Below are 24,798 nucleotides of genomic sequence, written 5' to 3'. Positions count from 1 at the left end.
TGTTTTATCCTTAATGCTGTGAAATTAGCTTCATGCTTGTCATAACTGCAAACACAGATTCTTGACAGAATCCTATGGAATTACATTTGGTTCAATAAAAATGAACGAAACTTTATAAAACTGAACGTAACTTTTTCAGAAACTATCAAAAATATGCCATTACAAAAGAAGAAAAACACAATGAAAATGAAAAAAAAATGAAATTTAGTAGGCTCTTCAAATATGCTTCATTCTTTGTTAATGTTTTAAGACTTGTTTTCGCTAATCGTGGATTCTGAATGCATTGCCACAGATTTCACTTATGCTTCGCTGTTTTTCGTTTGGTGTTTTGACACAAACTTCTCGTAGAGTGGGGTTAACAGTAATATTTTTTCATTTTCATTGTGTTTTCCTTTTGTAATGGCATATTTTTGATAGTTTCTGAAAAAGTTACGTTCATTTTTATTGAACCAAATGTAATTCCAAAGAATCCCAGGATCTCTGAGGTGATGTCATAATAAATGACTCTGTAAAGGTGATCTCATCAGTAACCGCAGCTGCAGTATTTTCATTGTGATTTCAGTAGACACTGATATGTACTGCATGAGCTTGTGTAAATGCTTTACCAAAGACCAGTCACAACAATCCTATAGCCGACACTCACGTATCTCTAAATGGAGAAATTTTGTTGGAGACCTTTTTAATGACTGAAAAATGATTTTTTCATGAAATCCATTTGCTAATAAAATCAAAGTCATTTGCGGTGTTTTTATGGCTGGATTTAATTAGCATCAAAGCTCAATAAGAATATAAGTGAAACACCATCAAAGTAATATTGTGTGTATGTGGGGGGGGGGGGGGGGTGAGTGCATTTGTGGGGGTGGGGGTGTGTGTGTGTGTACGAGAGAGAGAGAGTGTGTGCGATTCCACAAACATCAAAACCAGCCTTCAAAAATCACACTTTAACTACTATGTGCTTGCATTTAAATGGTAATATTACTTTTTATCTGTAGCAGAAATGAGTCAAATCAGACAAATCAAAGAGTCTATCAGAGCTGTGTGCATTGAAACATGAGCTGAATTCCTCAGGAAGTCATAAATCAGTTCTAGTGCCACAGGAGCCAAACAAGATAACCAACCAACCAACTTGTTCACACAACAGCTTTCAACATTAACACCAATAGAACAATTATTGACAATTTTAATTCAAAGAAGAGATTGTCAAATTTATTGTTCGTGATTGGAATGCAACGCTGGACATCACATGTAAACCCAGGAGATCAAGTTAAATACTTGCATTGACTTCCCCCCCAGCCAGTGAAACCAGACTGAAATTCCTAAGGGGGAAGGGCTTTAAACCTTTGTCTTCACAGAAAAGTCCCTTTGCCAGAGAATGGCAAAGAAACTGCTTTTTATACATTATATATGGACCAGAATGAACTCAAAAAAGACTTATGAATGAATCATTCCATTGCCTAACTCCATATTCATTTACGTGTAACCCACACATTTGACTATCATGTATAATCACTTATTGTGTATGTCTTTTGATAACTATAGGATACCTAGTCATGTCTAGTATTCAAATAATCGCATTTTCTTGCTTGATATTGTCCTGACAATCATTTATTTGTAAAATATATCATAATCATGTTATAGGAATCATGTCCAAAATTAGACCCTGTGAGGCAAGAACCACATGCTTGGTAAGATAAACAACTGATTTATGATACCCAAGACTCAAGAACATATCTGATTGGTCAAGGCAACATTTGAGGGGTGGCCAACAGGAAGTTTTAAATACTTTGGACACGATGTAATTTTTTGCTTTTAGTCATGCCTTGCTTTTAGTCTGCTTTTAGTTCTAGTCTAGCTGCTGCTATTAGCCATGTCGGCTTTTAGTCTAGCATTGCTTGTGCTATCAGTCATGCCTGCTCTTAGCTTTTAGCTTGTAGCTTTGCTACCTAGCTTTAGCTTTTAGCATCTAGCCATGCGGTTAGTCATCAATGTTCTTTGAGCGCGGTTCCAGCGTGCCTGCCTGCTGCTACTATGCCACGATGAGAAAGAAAACAACCTAGTCTCGTCAAACTTTATTTCTTTTCTTTTCCGTTTGAGAGTTTCGTGTTCTGAGTTAAGTTTTGTAACGTCCATTCAACTTCAACCAGCGAACACGACTCTGCACTTTCAGCAAACGCCCAACCACGGGCTTCCCAAGACGTCACTTCAGCCACTACTGAACTTCCAGCCAATCAGCGACACCGGGATACCCCTTTCAACTGGAGTCCCTTTCACAGCAAACGAAGGCAACGTATTCCCAGATATTTGTTGTGCTGGTGTATCTAATATAATTTTAACCCCATTGAGGAACTCAATGCGAGCGCTAATTACGTGATTGATGGTTGTTCATGTCTATGCAATGTAACGTATTGCTGTTAACTTGGGATTCCATATTTCCATTCTCTTAAACTCATCTTTCCCTAACTTTCGACCTTCCTGCAACTTGTGTGAATGTGTGTGTGCGTGCGTTTATGTGTTAGATTAGTTTATATGTCTTAGATTTATCTAATAAAGCCTTATTCATATTGAAAAGAGAAGTATCTTGTGTTTTGTGCTTACAAGTTAATGTCTTAAACTGCCGATCTTGTTACTGTGCTAATTGATAGTGTTTCACTATAGTTTGGATATTAGTATCCAGCGCAGATTTGATGTTAAACGGCTCGTTCACTGAACCGCAGGCGCGTCTCCGTGAACAGCCGTGAAACAGTGATTCTGTTCAAATTCCCTTTAAAATCTTAAATGATTCCCTTTGAGCTAAATTGACCTGTTTCCCTTACAATCTAAACAAGACTTTTTATTTTGCCTGTATCCCCAAATCCATGTAATACAGCATTTGAAAGCTGCTTGCTTTTGCTTTCAGAGAGGTAAGAAAAAGGTGGTTGCATGTGCCCCGGCTGACCAGGACGCAGCTCCACTCATACACTCAGCATGCTGAAAACATTTCTGTCCCATTTTCCATGGTTCATATACTGTAAGCAGAACATAACTATCCAGTCACATTCAGTGTCTGACAGATAAATGGTGAGACAAGCTTGATCTACTGGGATTTTCATGTACAACCATCTCTAGGGTTTACAGAGAATGGTCCCAAAAAGAGAAAATATCCAATTAGCGGCAGTTGTGTGAATGAAAATGCCTTGTTGATGTCAGAGGTCAGAGGAGAATGGACAGACTAGGTTAGAGATGATAGAAAGGTAACTGTAACTCAAATAACCACTCGTTTACACCAAGTTATGTAGAACACCATCTCTGAACACACAACACATCAAATCCTGAAGGAGATGGGCTACAGCAGCAGAAGACCACAGCGGGTGCCGCTCCTGTCAGATCAGAACAGGAAACAGAGGCTACAGTTCACACAGGCTCACTTAAATTGCTGCAACATTCAAATGGTAGGGTCAGAATTTGGTGTAAAGAACATGAAAGCAAGGATCCATCCTGCCTTGTCTCAATGGTTCAGGCTGTTGGTGGTGGTGTAATGGTGGGGGATATTTTCTTTGGGCCACTTCATAACAACTGAGGATTGTTTAAACACCACAGCCTACCCGTGTATTGTTGTTGACCATGTGCATCCCTTTATGTCCACCATGTACCCATCTTCTGATGGCTACTTACAGCAGGATAATGCACCATGTCCTAAAGCTCAAATCATCTCAGACTGGTTTCTTGAACATGAAAATAAGTTTACTTCAGTTTACTCAAATGGCCTCCACAGTCACCAGATCTCAATCCAATAGAGCAGCTTTGGGATGTAGCAGGAGATTTGCATCATAGATGTGCAGCCGACAAATCTGCAGCAACTGCGTGATGCTATCATTAAGGCAGTTCTGAAGGCAAAAGGGGGTCCAACCTGGTACTAGCAATGTGTACCTAATAAAGTGGCCAGTATGTGAAATGAGTCTGATAACACTAAATGTGCCGTCATGACCTTGAAAAATGACTTTCACTGCTGCAAGCTAGAATAGATTGATTAAACAATATTAAAGTTGCATGTCATTTTTAGACTATGCTAAAGCATAAAATACCATAATATGTTTGCAGATAGTTAGGAAACAAATTTATTTGAAAAACAATGCTAATTTCTTCAAAATCTATATTCAAAAGAAGAAAGAAACTCATACAGGTTTGGAAGAACTTGAGAGTGATTACATGACAGAAAACAAATGAGTTCAGATGTTATTTTTAGGTAACCTGACTCTATATATATATATATATATATATATATATATATATATATATATATATATATATATATATATATATATATATATATATATATATATATATATAATTATTATTGTTACATTTTATTTTACAGTTTATGTATTTGAGAATTATTCATGTCGACTAACAACTAGAAATTCATATTCTGACAACTTTTTATTTTCTTCCTTTGGTCATTTTTTTTTGAGAAATCCATTCCTTCTGAGAAAAAAAAAAAAAAAAAAAAGACTCAATAAATCCGAGTACTGGACTTCATAACTTCGCAAAGTATTGGCAGCACCACAGGGAAACCTTCATGGGCTTTAAGAATGCCTTCACCCAAAGCTCAATCAATGTTATTGGTCAACTGTTGATACAGTACAAACACCTCAAACTTACTTTTGAGATTTGTGTTATAGCCCTGTAGTTGATTGCTGGTTTTGTTAGAGGTGTTTTTCTATGGTGTGTGTGTTGATATATAGGAAATATAGGAATTATACTGGAAACATACTGAATCACCTGCCTGTTGGTTGTTGTATTTCTTCAGCGAATGGCAGTGAGCTTCACATCAGTAGTGTGCGTTATGAAGACACTGGAGCTTATACCTGCATCGCTAGAAATGAGGTCGGTGTGGATGAAGACATCTCATCTCTGTTTGTGGAAGATTCGGGACGCAAGACACGTGAGTGATGATACTGAAGCTGTTTCAGCACAGACTGTTGTGATTTTGTGAACTAGGGTATATAGCAGGGGTCGGCAACCTTTTCGTCATGACGTGCCATTTTTTATTTTTCAGGTTAACCACTGTGCCAACAACCAGTAACCACTTTAAAATGGCTTTTTGGTGGCTTTTAGTCAGAAATAGGGCTGGACAATATACTGAACGATATGATCATGTGCATCTCGTCAGTAAAGCCGGTTCAGTGATTAGCAGTAAATCCCAACACACATACAGCAAGATAACATAAATTCACTTACCTGTCCTATTATAAATTCCATTTTTATAACTGGATTTCACAATTGCGTATTGCATTGTGAAAATTATAGAGGCCTAGATGTGCTGGTAGACTTGTGCACACTTTAATGTGGGATGTTGGTCATTACTGGCAAGAATTTACAAGCCAGCTCACAAGTCATGAAGTCACCCATGCAGAAAGGACAGTTTGTCATTAATAAGGTTTTTATGGTCATACAGTAATAAACATCTGCAGATGTGAACAGTCCTGTGGTGTCTGTGCCCACATGCCAATTCCTGTTTCTGAAATTACACACATTTTCTGGACTGTTAAATTTACAGTGTTCAATTAGAGTGAAATGAAGGTCTATAGATCTCAATGTGTCCAGAGTGTAAATGGCAAATTCTTTTCTGTCCACTATAGTGCCATTTTAAAAACAATCATTCTGGTTTTAGTAGATAGATTTTCTTCAGTAGAAGAAACTGTTGTCCTTGGTGATTCATAAAATGCATTTCAGTGGCCGCTTTTTTTTTTTTTGAAAAAGCATATCATAGAACAAAAAAAAAATGAATCCTTGTGGGTCCTTATGATATATAGAGGTTTCATGAAGTAAAATGATCGTTCTGTGCAAGAAACGAAACATTATTTACAATGTGATTACCTGTAATCCAGAGCCTCAGGCAAACAGTGAAGTCCAGTTCTTTTCCACAAACTGGTTCTTTTGGACAGGTCTAAAACAAATAAAGTGAATAAACTAGTCTTCCTCAACTCACCTTTTTACATAAACAATGAGAAACCATTAAAAAAAGTTAATTTGGCCCCTTTATTCAAGTGTTTGGTTCACGCATGCTCATATCAGAGACTCGTCGTTCTTCGGTCCGAGTTGAACTGTTTCTTCAGTTCAGTGACTGCTGGAGAAACCTGAGCACTAAATGAGTTCATTCTTCACAGGATCAAATGAAAAGGTTTTTTGACTCATTTCTAGTCAGATTGACTGTAGGGCATCTAAAAGTAAGTTTTGATTGAGTAACTTGTGTGTGCTACTCGAGCCACAAACTGTTTCAGATGATTAAGTACGATACATTGATGCTGAACTGGTTCTAGTTCACTAAGAAGAAGCGGTTCAAAAGAATGATTCGTTCGCAAACCAGACATCACTGTTTGCCTGAGGCTCTGGATCACAGGTAATAATATGGGAAATAATGTTCTTTTCCTTGCACAAACCAATCATTTTGCTTCATAAGACCTCAATATATCATAAGAAACAACGTTATTCATTTTGTGTTGCTTGATAGGCCTTGTTTTTTTACTCTTAAGGTGATGGTACCCACTGACTTTCCACTGACGGTTTCAGCTAAAAATCTTCTTTATTCTTCTACTGAAGAAAAATATAGTTTCAGTCTTTCAAGGCTTTTGTGAAGTATTACAATACAACCCTAACCCAACATGATAACTGAAAGCGATGTAAATCACAGTTCAATACCTTCCTCTTGTGATTATTGCTTAATAATAAAAGTGTTACAGTAATACAAGACATGAAACACTTACCTGTACATGAAGAAATAAGGGTAGTGATCCTTGTCCAAAACACATATTCTGTCTATGAGATCCACAGTACAAGTCTTATAATAAATCAGCCATATTTTCTCTAACCCAGTGTCTTCGTTGAATATAAAAGGCCTAATAAAAGACAGGTGACAAGTCCCATATGAAGAGGACAAAGGCTGGTTATTTTTGCATTTAAATAATCTCAAATAAGACCTTTGAATAAGTCTTTTATATGTTAATCCTCACATTTGGGGCCTGAAAGACCTCAAGGCAATTTTAATATCTCTTAAATTTAAATATCAGGTTGATATTTCATGAGTTTATTAAAGTTAAGTATAAAATTTCACTTTGATAACTTGCATCAACCGTCCCTCGTGAAACATAGCTTGTAGTAAGTCTGAGTTTTCTTAATCCACATAAAAACATGAATAAATTAAATGCAAAAGATTTTCGGACTGCTGTTTACAGTGTCGAGAAACACTCCTGGGGGTTGTTTCTTCGGATTTATTTTTCATTGTATTTTTCAACTATCTTTCTGCTGATCAAAAATCACTTGAGTGGATACAGACATATTTCTGAAAATTGCACGTCCACTGTGTGGTTAAAGGCTTCAGTAATATCTGCCTGCTGGGTTTCTGTCAGCTCAACCCATCCCATCTATCAACGCTTACAATTATTTATTTATTTTTTTAACAATTGCGATTTCTGGTTAAATATTACGATTGCAGTTTAAAATGCAAATTTTTGTTCTTGTTTGCAATGCTGCATAATTTGGCTCAAACTTAATATATCAATATGACTCATAATAATTTTTATGATTATTAAAATTACTAAATGAAAATATGAAAATAAGTGTTGTAATAACACTATTTAATTATATAATAATAATAATAATAATCATTTATTTTGAAGAAAATTGATATTTTACGAAATATGCAGGGGGACCTGTTACCATTCCTACAGTACAACTATAAATCATTAGGAAGATCTAAGGTTTTATTAAAAATATATTATATTGTTATGATAAAAATCTGTGACAGCAATGTCTTAATTTGTGTCAGGAGATATGAAAAATTAAAAATGGTGTCCATGCCTTTAATATGAAATATGAGTTAGGAGTATGAGAAATATGAATATGAAATATGAGTCTCATATGAGATGAAATATGAGTTACTGTATGCATCCTCTGAAATACTCTGAAACCTCTGAACAATGAAGAGAAGCATACAGAGTTTCATAAGCAGTGCAATAATATGATTTTTCCTGTCTTCTTCTACAAGAATAAAGTATATTTATAATGCAGTTATCAAACTGCTGCCCTTTATGAAACATATCAGACTGCAAAAACATCAGACTTTGCGATATCATAATTACACTAAACCAAATCGTGATTTGCATCCCTCCAGTAGCCCATCTCCACCTCCATGGACATCATTTCTAACATGACTAATTCTTTAAGCTTTCCAGGGGATGGTATTAATGTGAAAGCTCTCTTATTTACACATACAGTGTGTTTCTCTGCTGTTCACTAACTCTCCTCTGTGTTTCCTCGTGCTGTCCATCTAGTGGCCAACATTCTCTGGAGGGAGGAAGGTAAATCTGCTTGAGACTCGTGTCTGATTAATGTTCATGTTACAAAAACAGTAACAAACCTTTTGAGAGTCACTTTGATAACTTTGTGTGGACTAAATTTCTTACTGAAATGAATCCAGGCATATTTGAAGCATGCATTACTGTAACGGTAAAGGCACTTGAAGCTCATGACGTTATTACAGCACAAATCATAAATCAATAATATAGGCCATATATAAATCTTCTTATTGAACATTGATGGAACAACACATTTTTGTAAATTATATGAGTGCTTTGTTTTGTTTTGTTTTGTTTGCACGCTGAAATAAAATGTTTACTTTTTTATATTTTGGTCTATTTCAGTTACCATTCATTTTAAGATTTAAGTTTCATCTTTACTTTACTTTTTTTTTTTGTATGTTAACTGTAATTGCACTGTCTAAATCCAACCAACAAATAAAAAAAGCCAGGGATCTGATTATTGTCATGTAAATTAATGTGCCTTTGGTCCTAACAGCAGAGGTGCTTTTTACCCCAAATACCACACTTTTACATATTCTTCAATTATTGAACAACTCTTGATTTAATCTTGCACAAAACTGAAATCAACAAGACCTCGGTCTCAGAATTGCTAACTTGATTGACTGTAGTTTGCTACACAAATCGGTGTTTGACCCCGATGCACCTTCAGCTCTGTTGTGACCTGTGTGTGACATTTGTTTAGTCTCCAGCTTAAGCTGATTAGATATTAAATCTTACACAGTATTCACAACACAGTCTCATGACAGTTTTACATTTTTGCAAACTGGTAGTGATTATGACCTGCACACACTCCGCTCCCAAGTTCAGTATCATGCTTACTTTTTGATACAAATGATACACATTTCTACAGTACATGCCCCCTCGAAGCCCCTTTCCACCTCTCAATAAATAATACAAAAGGTAACTTTTAATCTCATAGTTTTTACTTTTACATTATGCAGTTTTGACTTTTTTTCTCAGAATGTTTTTTTCTTTTGATTTTTCTATCCTCTGTGTAAACTCACGATTGTTATAAAGTTAGAAGTTATAATTGTTATGATTTGTCAAGTCACAATTGTGTGATATAAAGTTGCAATTGTGTGTTATATCGTAAGAATTGCAAGATAAAAACGTCACAAAAAAAGTCACAATTGCGAATTATTTTGACTTTCATTCTGACCTTTTCTCTCTCAGTTGTGACTTTTTCTCAGAATTGTGTTATAAGGTCAAATTTTGAGGGGGGGGGGGGGGGGGGGTATTATATTATCTTAAAATTGTGAGTTCCTATCTCAAAATATAAACTTACAATTCGGACTTTATTAAAAGTCAGTCTATTCTCCTCAGAATTGGACTTAATCACTTTCATTAATGAGACTATATCTCACAATTTTGTAAAAAGAAGTCAGAATTGCGATATATAACCTGTAATTGCGGGGGGGTGTGGGGGTCAGAATTGTGACCGCCAGCACTGATCACATGCAGCTCACCTGCAGCTGTGTGTTTTTACACCTTCTGCTTTCTGACAGCATGACAACTCTCCTCTGACGTGACCACGCTAATCAGCAGCTGTTGTTTGCTGCCAGGTGACAGACCTGCAAATGCACTTTTTGGAGTGGTTTCAGGAGATTTTAATAGTCTCTGCTGTCTGACCGTATGACAGCTGCATTGTCTGACGCCGTGGCACGCCGTTCGCTGTTGTTTCCTCTGAAGGAGGAGTGTGTGTGTGATGGCGTGTGTGATGCTTGCAGGGCTCAGTGTGGGGAACATGTTCTACGTGTTCTCGAGTGAAGGGATCACCATACTCCAGCCCGGCAACTGTGAGATTCGCAGACGCATCCCGCGGACACAGAGGATTCTGGGTAGTTATGTAAGTATTGGCTCAAACCCAAAATAAAAAACAGAGATATGAGTATTTATTACGCTTAATGCCATTGAAGCCGGTTTGTTTGTTAAGATTATTTTCACATTCTTCCACCCCATTCTTCCACTTCCTATTGCTGCAAAAACAAAACAGTATTATTAGTATAATATACTACTGTTCAAAAAACAATAAAGATTAGTAAGAGTTTTGCGTAATTCTTTACTTAAAGCCTTTATGTATAGTGCATTATAAAAGTGTTTATAATTTACACTGTAATGCATTACATCTTCTAATAATTAAGTGTAGCCAGTTTGATTGCATTATTGCAGTGCATTTGAAGGTTTGTTTATCATGTGTTTTAATGTTTAATACCTCCTAAAATATTATAATGTCTAACCGCGGTCATAATTATTAATGATATCATAATAAGGTGCATTATAAGGCATAATGCATTAAAAATATTTATAATGCATTAATATGGCTTTCAGTACAGTGTTGTTGATTTATTAATTAATAATTAATATTTGTATTTATTTTAAACTTATCCAAAATGACAGCAAAGACATTTATAATCCATCTGTGAATCATGAAAAATAGAATGTATTACAGCTTCAAAAAATTTTTTTTATAAAAATGAAGCAGCACAACTATTTTCAACACTGAAGACTTTAGTAATGATGCTGAAAATTCAACTTGGATCACAGAAATAAATTACATTTTAAAACATATTTTAATAGAAAACATTTTTTATGAAATAAATGTAGCTTTAGAAAGCAAAAGAGAAACAAAATGGTAGTGTATCTATATCCAGATGCTTTGTTTAAACAATATCATTGGCCTAAAGTAGTTCTTAAGTTCTTAGTTCATTCTTAAAAGCGAGGTCTCAAAGGGGTGTTGATGTAATAGAAGAACCATTTTTTTGGTCCTTCTAGTGAATGGTTCCTAAAAGAACCATTTCTTTTTAAGTGTAAATCACGTTTTAATAATCTAAAGGACCTTAAGTGAAAAGAATCTGTTGTGCAATGGCCATGTTCCAAGGATGTTAATGGTTCTTCATGGAATCATTAATGCCAATAAAGAACATTTATTTTACACAAACAAGCGCGTGTCCATATTTTCCCTGCAGGACGAACTGTGTCCCAGAAGCACAGGTGTCTCTCAACATGAGTGTGTATGGGCGTCAGTGGTCAGCGTGAGGGACAAGTACGTGTACGTGTCTCAGCCGCTTCAGAACAGACTGCTGCTGATCGACACACAGACGCAGAGAGTCGTGCAGGTGAGGATGAGACCGTCTTCAACACAGTGACGTGTGTGTGTGTGTGTGTGTGTGTGGATGAAAGCGTTTCAGAAAGCAGAGCTGCCGCTAGCAGACAGCAGTGTGTCATGGGTCGTGTGGACGTATCACAAGGTCATGGATAATAAAAACCTCTAGCATGATCACAGGAGCTCAGTGAAGAACAAACTCCAACAAACTACAAGTGATAGCAACAGTCATTCAGCATTGCTAGGTTTTATAACTAGTGATGGAAGTGCTGCATAACATTCTTCTATTCAGTGCTTTGAATGTTATTATCTGTTTATCTGTTATTTCCATGATAATGCATCATCCCTTAAGAAAAAAAAGCTAACTAATTGCAAGCTAGAGCTTAAATCCTTTCAGTTTACACAGTAACTTTTGCACACACATCTGATGCAGTGGTACCTAAAATAACAGGAATAACAACATAAGCACTGAACAGCCTTAATTTTAAAACACACCCATTTATGACATGAAAACAGCTACAGTATGTGCATTTGACCACAAAAACAGAACCCCATATAAATGTCTAAGATAAGTGAAGATTAATAAATAAGCGGCAAGGCTATTCCCATCAAACATAACCTCCTTTGAACATTTACTCCCAATCCTGTCCTATGCTTTCCGAGCTCTACCTGATTTAACCCGTGAAAATGACTTTTGTTGGTATTAATTAATGTTAATTGGATCAGTGATGTTAAATAATCATTTGAACTTGAATAAAACCAGTTAATTTAGATTTTACCATTTCTCCCCACTTTTTCCAAACAGAAATGAGTTAAATAAACTTCAGTTACATATTTATTGAAGTAGTGTTTAGAGTTCGCAGTGAAAGTGCACCTTTTATTATGACATAGCCAAAAAATAAATCACTCGTAACAGTTGCTCTTGACAAGCAGAACTGAATGAATTCCCCTCTTGTGTTGAATGACAGGCTGTGGAAACGGACGCCATGCCCGTCAAACTCTTCTACGACAAATCTCACGATCAGCTGTGGCTGCTGAGCTGGAGAGACCTGCTGAAGTCCCGCTCTACACTGCAGGTGACACTCACAGGGTGGAAATACTGCTTCTGCTTTTGATTCGTCCAGTTAGTTCCTAAAGACTCTCAAGCAAGTTAGACCGTTCATTCATTCATCATGCCTGAGTGTTCATTCATTGGGGTTATCTGCTAAAAGTCTGTATTTTTTTATGTTTGGTGTTAATGTGTGATGTGCTTGACAAATGCATTTGTGTACCGACTGCAGCTTCAAAACACATTCAGATCCAATATTTTTTTCCTAAAATAGATACATAAAAATGTCTAAAAATGCTTCGTTTGTAGTAAGGGAACAAAACTTTACGAATTCTTTAAGACCCTCAATATACCCTTTTGTTGTTGTTGTTGTTGTTGTTTGTTTGTTAATTTTTACAATAATTATTTAAGATATATAACCAAAAGGTAACATGTTTCATGCTCTGGTCATTTTGACCGGGTATGGAGTCAAAACAATTTTTAAAAATGATCTATGAAGTTATATTAGTGTCAAACAATATTTTTTTTTACTTTTCCCCAAATCTCAAACAAAATTCAGTGCCAAAAGTGTGTTTGTTCACATTTTTGATAAACATAAATATGATCCCTTCTTCCATCTGAAAGTGAAAAGGTTTATGCAAGTAAAATTAATTTATTTAGTTTGAAAACTTTTAAGTGTGATATTTAAGTTGTTATGATTTTATTTTGTTAGAAATAAATATGTACAATTCATGAATTTGCACAGTTTTTTAGCAATCTTGAGTAATGAATTGAACTGAATTCCATTTAATACTGGTAAATCTATATATACTGCATCACATGTTTTTTCATTAATAAAAAAGGGGATAAATGCAATAATAACATGGTAACATTCACTTTCACTTGTTAATGAAAAGCTGCTGACTGGATACAATGATCTTTATTAATCTTTGAATCTTAAGTTATGACTGTTTTAGAAAATGAAGATTGTTTGGGTCCAAATAGACCTGAAATGTGAAAATAGTATACAGATGTTAAATGCATTATGAAGATTAATTTCATAATGTAAAAAAAAATAATAGTAATAATAATTATGTTTGTTTGTTTATCTTTTTAAACAGATTATTAGAATGTCTTTTCAGAAAAATACAATTTCAATTTTTCTACTTCACAATTTCACATTTAACTCTGTGGTATTTGACATTTCTTTCTAGTTGTTTGTAAAATATACTTGCAGTTTCTGAATGAAAATCGAATGCAGTTCAGTGTGAGCTAGAGCTCCTGACTCGGGCTACAGGCGAATAAGACGCTTTCTGCTTCATGAAGAAAATTTGCCCAGTTCCGGCTTTTTTCTTTGCCAGGTTTGATCCTGGCTGTCCTCATGTCAGCACACGCATCTGAGAAACACACAGCCTCAAAGACAGAGCAAATGAAAGGATTTTTATTTAACAAACAATGTGCAATTCCAGCCCCCATACACATGAATAATTCATGCTTCATTAAATAGCAGGAAAGTCCTCAGGTGTGTTTGCTTGTTCAGCGTGCCCACAGAGCGCCAGCCGCACAGAATAATGAAGGCGCTCACTACGAATCACTTAGAAATGCTAAAGAGCACTTTTAGAGGGAAGCTGCATAATCGGCTGCAGGGGGTATGGATTCACACCACAAATAAACGGCTTGATAAGATTTGACTCATTTCGAATGTGAGTAATTGACCCGGGCACGGACGATTTGTCTGGTCCGGAGGCAGTGCTCAACTCGAGAGGTGAAATATCAAACCCATTTTTTTAATAGCTCAATATTCTGAGTCAAACATCTGAACCTGTTTGTCAGTTCATTAGATTAAACAAATGAGGGGAGACAGAGCCACATGTGTGCGCTTGGCTCTGATCCTGCACTCATCACACACACATTCACAAATTAAGAACTCATCGTTTGCATTCATAATCATCTACACTTGTTATGAAGCCAAAAGTGGCCTTTTTTAATCAACTTTCTAAGCGCTTTTACTTCAATCATTGTAAACACTTAACTTAACTTCCAGTAACATCAGATTTTTTTGGTAGTATCTTATGGGTAACAAGTGAAAGTACCTTTAGTAATATATAAGGTCTAATAGCTATCCCATATTTACTATCCTATAACACAAATGGCATGGAAAATGCCTTTATGAAAATACAGTAAATGTGTTGAGCACTTATAGTGTACTTAAAAACATGTTTACATTTACCTTTATGCATTTAGCAGATGCTTTTATCCAAAGCGACTTACAGTGCATACAGTGTTTAAACAAAAACTACTAGAAGACATTAATGAAATGTCTGTTTCTTAACACTCCTAAGTAGACTTTTAAAATGTGCACTTTGTAAAAATGCGACCCTGAAAAGAAGCTAGGTGTCACCTTCCGTATGATACATGATAATTAACTGTGAAGTGAGTGGGGAAAACATTCTAGACATAATAAACTACACTACAGAAAGATATACAGAAAATGCATAAATGATATAATAGTTAACAGTAAATTCATGAATGCTGTTATATATATATTTTTTAATTTTCAAAGCAAGAGACATTGAAGATCTTTGATCTTTGTTGGTTTAGTCTAGTCAGATTTAGGCATGGTTGTAACCATAAAAATAATACATTAAAACATTAATAATAATCAATAATACAAATTGCAATGATTATAATTAAATTCAATGTTTTCCCAATTTTTTTCTGCCAGTTTTTAATGCAAATTAAAATTGCACATACAGTTTTGCACATCCTGATTTTGCTGAGTTAGATGTGTTCCTAGGTCAACATATTTTGTTGACCCTGGATCAACATTTTACTCCAAAAATATATTCTTGACCATATCCCAAACAGAGCTCAGGGTTTTTCATGCATCTTTCCCAAACACGTCCACCGTGAAGGAGATGTTAAAGACACTGAGAGACAACAGTGGACAGGATATCTTTCCAACACTGGTGGAAATGATAAGAACTTATGCAACAATTCCAGTGTCGACAGCAACAGTGGAGAGGTCATTTTCCAAGCTCAAACTGGTTAAAGACACACTCAGAAGCCTATGCACCGAAGAAAGGCTTTCTGATCTCCTCCTGGCTATTGAGAAAGACATTCCTGTAAACCACAGTGAAGTTATAAACATCTACAGGGACATGGCCCCCAGAAGGTTGCCGCTGTAAGGGAGGAAGGAGAGACAACCAGGGAATGGAAGTAACAGATTTTATTTTGAAGTAGAAGACCCTTTTTTGTAAGAATTTTATTAAGTTGCTGTATTTTTGTATTTTTTCAATTTTTGCAGTGATTTTTTCAGTAAAGTTAACAAGTAGCAACAACAACCCTCTTCAGTTTAGAGTGAATATCTGTGTTGATTTAAAAGTGTTATGTGTTCTGATAACACCAAAATAATTAAAATGATGTAGTGCCTTGTGCAAAAAAATAAACAAATTATTAGTAAAACACACCCCTCTGCTTGATGCAGTTATTTTGGTTATTCTAAATATATACTTGAAACTAGTAGCATAGAAAATGTTTTCAAAACATGCACATTGTGGGATGCTTTCCTTCGCTGCTCTATGAACCTAGTACTCTGCTCTATAAACACTTTTAAAAACAACTCCACTGTGATCACTTCTCTTGTCCAATGTTTAGAGGAGGTGAAATTATGGCTTGCCCAAAATTTCCTCTTCTTAAACGAGGACAAGACCGAGGTAATTGTTTTCGGTCCTAATGATAACTCTCAGTGTATAAGCCCTGAGCTAGAAAGTTTATCCATTTTTAGATCCTCACGGGTGAAGAACCTAGGTATTACTATTGACCAACACTTAAAATTTGATAGACATATCTCTTCTGTTATTGGATCCAGTTTCTATCAGCTTCGTTTACTGTCTAAAATTAAAAACTTTCTCACTCCAAAAACTCTAGAAATGGCTGTTCATGCATTTGTTACATCGCGTCTAGATTACTGCAATTCTTTATATTGCGGTATATCTAAATCTCAAATTGCACGACTTCAGCTTGTCCAAAATGCTGCAGCCAGACTTCTTTTAAACTGTCGTAAACATGAACACATAACCCCAATTCTCAGATCCCTTCACTGGTTACCAATTTCTCATAGAATAGACTTTAAAATTCTCCTCTTCATTTATAAATCCATTCATAACAAAGCTCCTGTCTATTTATCTGAACTTCTTCAACCTTATACTCCATCAAGAAACCTACGTTCCTGTGACCAGGCTCTGTTGGTGGTCCCTCGTGTTAGGCTAAAGCGTAGAGGGGAGCGTGCATTTGCAGTGGCTGGGCCACGACTCTGGAATACCCTGCCTTTAGAGATCAGACTGGCCCCTTCCTTGTCTATTTTTAAATCCTTGCTAAAAACTTTTTTATTTTCCTTAGTGTACTGACTACTGTGTTATGCTACATTTTGAAATGGGTGGTTTTAAATTTTTGTCTGTTTTTTTTTATTTATTTTTTTTATGTATGTGTAATATTCTTGTAAAGCACTTTGGTCAGCCAGGAGGCTGTTGTAAATGCGCTATACAAATAAATTGAACTTGAACTTGAACTAGTGAATACTAAGGAGACCAGGGTTTCTGTGTGAACTGATTATTTTGTAGACATCTTTTGAAAATTAGAGTTTGAGGAGGATAAAATGATTTAACTTTTTTAATTATTTTTTTTAAAAGGAAGTCAGTGTTGCGTTAATATATATACTTTTTTGTTTCAAAAAAAGAAAAAAAATACGTAATTATGAGAAGTGCCCTTTTATTTCACTTGAGCCCCTATCCCTCAAAATGTCTGTGCACGTCCCTGCCCTACACCTAAACCTAACCTTAACCATGGGTAATCCCTAAAATCAGAGGAAATGATAGATGATGTAGAGACACTGATGTACAAGCACCAAACACTGATTTTAAGCATAAACTTCACAAAATCTATAAACTGGTTCTTCAAATCTCATTGGTTAATCACAATGTTGTCCCAGGGACATGTCTTACTTGGTAAAATCAGGTTCTGCTACACTTTCACAGCTTTCATAACTTGGTTGTAATGTTCTTTTCCCGTTTTTCCATTTTTTGAGGTGATCACTTCTGCCAGCGCGGTGGAGCAGCGTCAGATCGTCCGTGCTCCGTTTGAAAGAGTGGAGGACTTCTACATCCCTCCCACCAACCTCATTATCACCCACGTAAGGTACGAAACGATCGCCGCTGCCCAGCGTGCGTGACCTCTGTCAGATTTTCCACATAATTCTTCCAAAAATGGGAAGCAAGCAAATGACGGTTGTAATTAAAAGTGCAGCACTTAATAAATCTGCATAAAGATCATTAACCTGCCTTTGGCCATTGTCATCTCAGGTTTGGCTTTGTCTACTTAAAATCGGAGCCTGCGGTGCATAAAATCGACCTTGAGACCCTCCGCCTCATCAAGACCATCAGTCTGAAGAACTACAGCTGTATTCCAGCCAGCATGGCCTACACTCATTTAAGCGGCTACTATTTTATCGAGTGCCAAGTCGAGGACCGTTCGGGTCCGAGCTCACAGCTTCTCATCGACAGCGTAAGCGACGAGGTCATTGGACCCAATCCCAACATCAACGGCCAGCCGTTCATCTCTCCAGATGGCCGCTTCATCGTCTCTGTAGACAAGCGGCGCGGAAAGCTCCAAGTCCAGACCATCTCCTTCAGCGGCGAGCTGCGGACGAGTCACGAAGCGGACGTCTCGATTCCCCTCGCAGACTTGGTGTTTCAGCCGTCCTTCACAGAGGCCAACCAGTACATGATCGTGGCCTCTTCGGCGCAGGGCTCCAAGCTGGTTTTCTCAGATCTGGCATCAGGAAGAACGAAAGCCCTCGAGAACGTCAAGGATCCAATTCCGGACACCAGCTGGCCATGGGGAGACGCCAACAGGGTGGTGGTCTCCAGCGGGGTGTTTGGACGCTACTTGGTCACGTCGTCGGCCGAGTCCCTGTTCGTTCTGGACGGCAAACAGAGCAGCCCTCACTGTGAGGTGTCAGACGTCAAGAGAGGGAACACAGTGGTCTGGGTGGGCGAGGTATGAGCGGCGTACCGCGGGCCGGTTCTGCAGAGGATTGCGCCGGCCGACTCGGCCAAAGCTTGGGAAATCCTTTAAGGGATGCCAATGGACTCGATCCTAGTAGTGAGTTAAAAGAACACATGCGGGTTTCTGTATACTGTAGGTACACACACATTCAATGACAAGAAACCTTAAACAACAAGGGAATGAACGTAGACACCCTTCAGTGCAACAGTGAACTAATTTGAGTTTTTTTTGCACTTCCTTGTTAGCAGAAATAGTGTTAGGCAGCAGGCCGGTTAGGTGATGACTGAACTATGCACAATGCTTTTTAAAGTTTGAGTGATTTTCTTTTTTTTCTCAGTGTGTTCACTATAGTCACTGCAGGAAATGTGTCCGCATCAGCATCATGTCTCATTTTTGTCAGTGTAGAAAGCTCCGTTGTTTGCCTCATCCCACTGTTTCCAGAATTCAACAACTTTTGTTTTACAGTAATTAGTACATCTCTTCATAATAATAAACATCTTACCATTTTCCTTTTTGTAATGAGGTGAGTACTTTTGTCGTCCTCAAAGATCTCTATGTGTGTGTTTGCATTTTTGTGGAGCTACATTTTGGGTACACAGTCATCCCCAAATGTTTGCTAAAGGGACATCATATAGGACAAATCCTACAATACATCTTTGTTTTTTTATTTAAATTATTTCTTTTAGAAATAGGATTTGTGTTAGTGTGTGTTGTTCAGGTTTTCATCAAATGTCCCCAAAAGGATAAAAACCCATTGTGTGGAGCAGGAAAATGGTTTAATAAACCTACTACATTATGTCTTAATGAAAATGCCAAAATGCAGAGGTTTGTGTAAATGTTGGGGGATAGAAAATATCATTAGCTCAGTTTAAAAACAATAAAAGTCAATGGAAACGCCTGCAATAAAAGAAAAAATGTGTGTGGATCAGTTTTGCATCAGTTCTATCTGAGCACAAACTTTAGTTTTATTAAAGTAATCCTACATTGATGTATTACATTAAAATGCGAAGCCTGAGAATAGAATAGCAAACAACAATAAAAGAAAAGTATATTCTTGTTAAATAAAAATAGACGGGCAATGGGTTCAACTGTGCAAAAAAAAAAAAACTTATCTAGAGCATGAAAAGCAACAGAAAACCTTCAGTACATTGGACACACATGAACCAGATTAGAGCACTGTTGCACTGAACAGACTATTATCACTACTGAGACAACCGCAAGCACAGCTTTAAATCATCCTGTTCGACACAAAATGGCTAAACTGGTATTTTGAATGTGCTTTCAAACTCAGTCAGATATGCATGACTACAATATTACTTTAGGAAGCCAGATGGTTAGACCTCAATGAACATTAAACTGGACACAGATCCGACCAATTTAAGGCCCAAACAAATTGAATTAAACTCAGTGGGCTAACAATCGCTGAATAAATGTGCCCTGCATACAGTTTATTAACCATAGAGCGATTTGAGTTTGTGTCCTCTATGTCTGGCTTTTAAAGGGATAGTTCACCCAGAAATTTAAATTTGCTGTTAATGTACTCAAACATGTAGGTGACATTTTTCCTCAGTAGAACATTATGATTTTTAATCGAAACCACAGTCCTTCATGACTCATAAAATGCAAGTAAGCGGTTAAGAGTTAAAAAATAATTTAGGTGAAAAAGATCAGTCTGTGCAAGAAACTGAACATGTTGCGCCTACATCTTGGATGGCCTGAGGAGGAGTACATTAACAGCAAATTTTCATTTTGGGTTGAACCAGAAAGCTGAATTTATTCCCAGCCATTGTGTACTCAAAGCAGTGTGAGTGGAGGAAATTAATTAAAAAAAAATGTTGTGGGAGGATTCTCCATTAAAAGTTTCAAAATCATGTGACATAAATCTGTTGTTTGTTCAAGACTAAACTAGCTGCACACATTTTGTACAATAATACAGTATGTCCTGCACATAATATGCCGTTATTTTACAATGTCTGCATTATGTGTGTGTGTGTGTGTGTGTGTGTGTGTGTGTGTGTGTGTGCCTGTATTATTTGTTCACAGTTCTTTTTAGCACTGAAATGCCAGCCTGACTTTTGCCAATGAGGCAGAAATGAAGCATCTTGTGCCTCATTGAGTCACATTTAAGTCCACATCCATTTTTCTTCATTATCCTCTTGTCCTCAGACAGTTTCAGCCTGTTCTTGTGCTCGTCATGTACATTTGTTTTTTAGTGTGTTACAGACTTGTTCAACACCTTAATCTCTGTTTATGTGCATCATTAAAACACTTCTTATTGTGTTTACCTGAACTGCTGGCAAATTTGAGGCACATGAAGTGCTGCGTTTGCAGTTGTTAATCAACAGGTCAAGAACCAAAGGCTTTATTTGTTTCATTTTTAACACTTCATTTAGATTAGATTTGTATTTATCTGATTTATTCCGATATTTTTCTTAACTGAGTTAATTTTTAAATGATTAATAGTATAGCTCTCATGATGTTGGTGTATTTGTTCTGACATACACCCTCATGCTGGCTTTTATTGCCTAATTCTGTATATGTGTAAGATTTGTTTCTCCAGAAGTACATTGTGTATGGTGAATAAAACCTGGTCCTTAAGTGTGTGAGTTAGCACCACTTATTCTCATTAAATTCACATGAATATTACACCAAATGATCTTTCAAACATTTCCATTTCAATCGTGACAAAATGCCAAGGGCCTAAACTCATCAATGAAAAATGATTACATGTGTGTGTTTGTTTATATGAAATCATCTTTAACAGTCTTTAGCTGTCTTTGAGCTGGTTAATCTATATCTCTATGCAACAAATTTTTCAGCATTAAGGCAATAACTGTTGAAATATTGATGTTTTTCAACGGAGTAATTATTATTTTATTTTTTGATGATGATTGATTGATTGGTTTTGTCTTGTCTTGTAGTGTAGCTGACCACACCAACCAGCAAAGATCTCATCTAGTTCTCAGCTTGTCTAGTGGTCAAGCAGCACCATGTTCTGTTCATTTGTGTGCGTGTGTGTGTTATGTACTTTTAATTTAATACATCGTAAAATTGTGAAATGTTACACTTTTCAAAATATAGTGGCTTTACTTAATTCACAGATGTGCTTCATGGGATGTAGAACACAGTCTACTAAAATTATTATGACCATGAAATTTCAACTAAGTATCTGTTAACCTGTAACAAACATAAAAAAAATAAAAATAAAAATTATCCAACAGATTCCTGAGATCCGGATACAGCCAAGTGATTTATTAGCAATGGTTGTATAGATACCTTTATTGTATAATGTAAATATAGTGTTGCCTGGGATATGTATATTTCTTCCAGTTTTACAATAAAAGATGAGACCAGAACGATTTGCAGTGTGTGGCTTTAATGAAATTAAAATCTTTACTAGGAACAACTACGCTTAAGGAAAAAAAAAATGTCACACAGTAATTACTTTCACTGAAATGAGCCTTTCGTTCTTTCACAGTGTACTTTTTTCTCAAATGTAAGTTATGTATAAATTTCAATTCTATGAAACTGGGTGTTGTACTCATCCACTAAGTGAACTTACAGTTAAATAATAATAAGTTATATTTTTTTCTTCAGCAGAACCGTAAAGGGTAACACTTTATAATAACTTCATGCTATTAATCATTAGTTAAGCATTAGGAAACAGTTAATTCATTATTTATAGAACAGTAATAGACACTTATAAGCAGTTTATAAATACAGATATAAATGCTTTATACCTGATTTAAAAGCATATTTATAATGTATTTAATAATTGTTTTTTCATACTTTATTAATGATCAATTCATCATTTCTAAATTAAGTATAGCATTATTAACACACCAGTTATTAAGGAGTTGTCAGTGGTTCATAAGATCACTTAGAAATTGTAAGTAAATGATTAATAAACTATTTAAATGTGCATTCATACATCTTTTTATTCAGACATATAGTAATAGTTACTTATAGTGTTAATAAATGGATTATTTACATGTATTTCTACTGTAATTCAGGGTTAATTCAGGTAGTTATAAAACATATGTAGTTGTTAGTTAACTATTTTTGTGAGCTCATCTAAAGTGAGGACTATTTATGCCTTGTAAAGCTTATACAAATGAGATTTAAAGGCTGTTAATATTTATATGTTCTGTATCACTGTGTTGTGTTTGTTTCCGTTTTTTGTTTAGAAGATAACTGAGCCTTTAAATATCCTTTATAAATGCTTTACAAGGCATAACTAGACTCACTTTAGATGAGCTCACATAAATAGTTAACTGACCACTACTAAATGCTTTATAACTACCTGAATTTACTAAATTTCTTGTGATCTTCTGAATCACTGGCAACTCCTAAATAACTGGTTTGTAAATAATGCTATACTTCATTGAGAAATGATAAACTGATCATGAATAAAGTATGAAAATACAATTATTAAACACATTATAGATATGCTTTTAAATCAAGAATAAAGCATTTATATCTGTATTTATAAACTGCTTATTACTGTCTATTAATGCTTTATAAATTATGAATTATCTGTTACTAATGCTTAATTAATGATTAATAGTGTGCAGTTATTATAAAGTGTTACCCAGTAAAGAAGGTTTAGCTGAATTTCATAAAATGTTATTTAGTAGCTACTGACACTTTGAGAGTCAAAAAAAGCATTTCAGGCAAGAGTTTCATTTTTCTTTGTTTCTTTTTTGTAGTTTAAGCTAAAAAGCTTCTTATCCGTTCTACAGAAGTCCCCTACATCTTGGATGGCCTGAGGGTACGTGAATTAAAAAAAAATTTGGGTGAACCTTTAAGTGACTGATTTCCCGTTAAGGGTTACAATCAGACACTATAGCCTCATTGACAAAATGAATGTACAACAGAAAATCTAAACTTGAAATTTATTAATATTCACGTGAACGGTGGCTATGATCAAATCTCATGTCTGGTCTCAGCTCGTTTACGCAATTTTTTTTTTTTAGCCTGAACTTGCGCGCAGCATATAAATCTGGTTAAGAATTGTAGAATGACAGCATTTTGTTAATTTAGGTTATTTTTCTGACCGACACTCGTTAGCCGATCACTGACCAATAAGATTAGAATGTCTTTTGTTTTATTCACAGGCTTTAGCTTTAAATGCTTGAATAGCAGTATAAATAATAGACCATGAGGATTCACACATTGTCACATCATGCACCTGCAGCGCTTCTGTGTCTATAGTCTATAAAAGGAATAAAATAAACAGGAAAACAACAAAATATATAATGGGCTATAATTAACAGATTAACAAAAGGGAAAAAAGTATAGACTACGCTCGTTTTTGTGTCACTCGTAATCCTTTGTATTTATTTTCTTCATATATTTATTTGTTTTGATCTGATTGCACAGGTGTCTGACACTGACACAAACAACATTAGTTCTAACGTTGCCTGACATTTCAGCCATTATCATCAAACTAAACATCAGTCAACCAAACATAAACGTTTATTTTAAAAGGTTCACATTGTCAGCGTGCAACACCCAAACAAACATTTTTTGCACATGTGAAGGATATTACCTGGATATTAGAACATAATTGAAGTGTAAAGCCTGGTTTAGGCTACATAATGAATAATAGTTTAGCAACCAAATGTAACAAATACGAAAAAAAGGAAACATTTGGATTCTTCTGGAATGAGACAGGCTGTGAGCTCAATGCCGTTTATGTTCCCTATCTGTCGGTCACTATGAGTTATGTCAAATGACATATGGGGTCTCACTTGGGAGGCCAATCATCTCTGAGTTTAAGAGAAAACGCGAATGAAAATTGGCTAGTGGATTTAACATACCTGAGCCACTCCAAATGCCTACATGTATAAATAGGCGACAGCTGCATCCACTCATTAAGGTTTTACGCTGAGGAGTCGAGAACATGTCCCGGCAACAGCAAATGGTTTAAGGTTGTGGCATTGGGACATAACGTCTCTGTTCCCTCCATCAGGGAATGAGGGTTACATACATTTCCGAGATGTTCCCTATCTGTCGGTCACAACGAGTTATGTCGAACAACATATGGGGTCCTATGGAAAATGCCACAACCTGAACACCGTCACAACCCTGTGGCACTGCAATTTTGGACAAGCCGTAGCATGTCACAAAAGCTATGCTTAAGGTCGCAACCTTCCCAAAGCCCCAGCGCAAATACACTGATCTTGGTACCGGAAGGCCATGCTGCTGTTCTGTCCACAAAAAGTTAGTTGAAGGGATTTCAA

General features: G+C 36.0%; 1 protein-coding gene across 1 annotated transcript in view; it reads left to right on the top strand.

Annotated features, from left to right (window-relative positions):
* LOC127942148 (follistatin-related protein 4-like) overlaps nucleotides 1-21,909 on the top strand; it is a 191,347-nt gene extending 169,438 nt beyond the window's left edge. The window contains exons 10-16 of the mRNA XM_052537756.1: nucleotides 4,787-4,921; nucleotides 8,310-8,336; nucleotides 10,085-10,203; nucleotides 11,324-11,473; nucleotides 12,429-12,536; nucleotides 17,574-17,683; nucleotides 17,848-21,909. Coding sequence (XP_052393716.1) covers nucleotides 4,787-4,921; nucleotides 8,310-8,336; nucleotides 10,085-10,203; nucleotides 11,324-11,473; nucleotides 12,429-12,536; nucleotides 17,574-17,683; nucleotides 17,848-18,550 — 1,352 coding nt within the window. The 3' untranslated portion in view covers nucleotides 18,551-21,909. The remainder of the gene's footprint in view (nucleotides 1-4,786; nucleotides 4,922-8,309; nucleotides 8,337-10,084; nucleotides 10,204-11,323; nucleotides 11,474-12,428; nucleotides 12,537-17,573; nucleotides 17,684-17,847) is intronic.
* Nucleotides 21,910-24,798: the final 2,889 nt, after the last annotated feature.

The sequence above is a fragment of the Carassius gibelio genome, chromosome A21, assembly GCF_023724105.1.
Source record: "Carassius gibelio isolate Cgi1373 ecotype wild population from Czech Republic chromosome A21, carGib1.2-hapl.c, whole genome shotgun sequence".
NCBI lineage: Eukaryota > Metazoa > Chordata > Actinopteri > Cypriniformes > Cyprinidae > Carassius > Carassius gibelio.
Note: the sequence above shows the minus strand (reverse complement) of the source record. Positions and strands in the feature narration are given on the sequence as shown.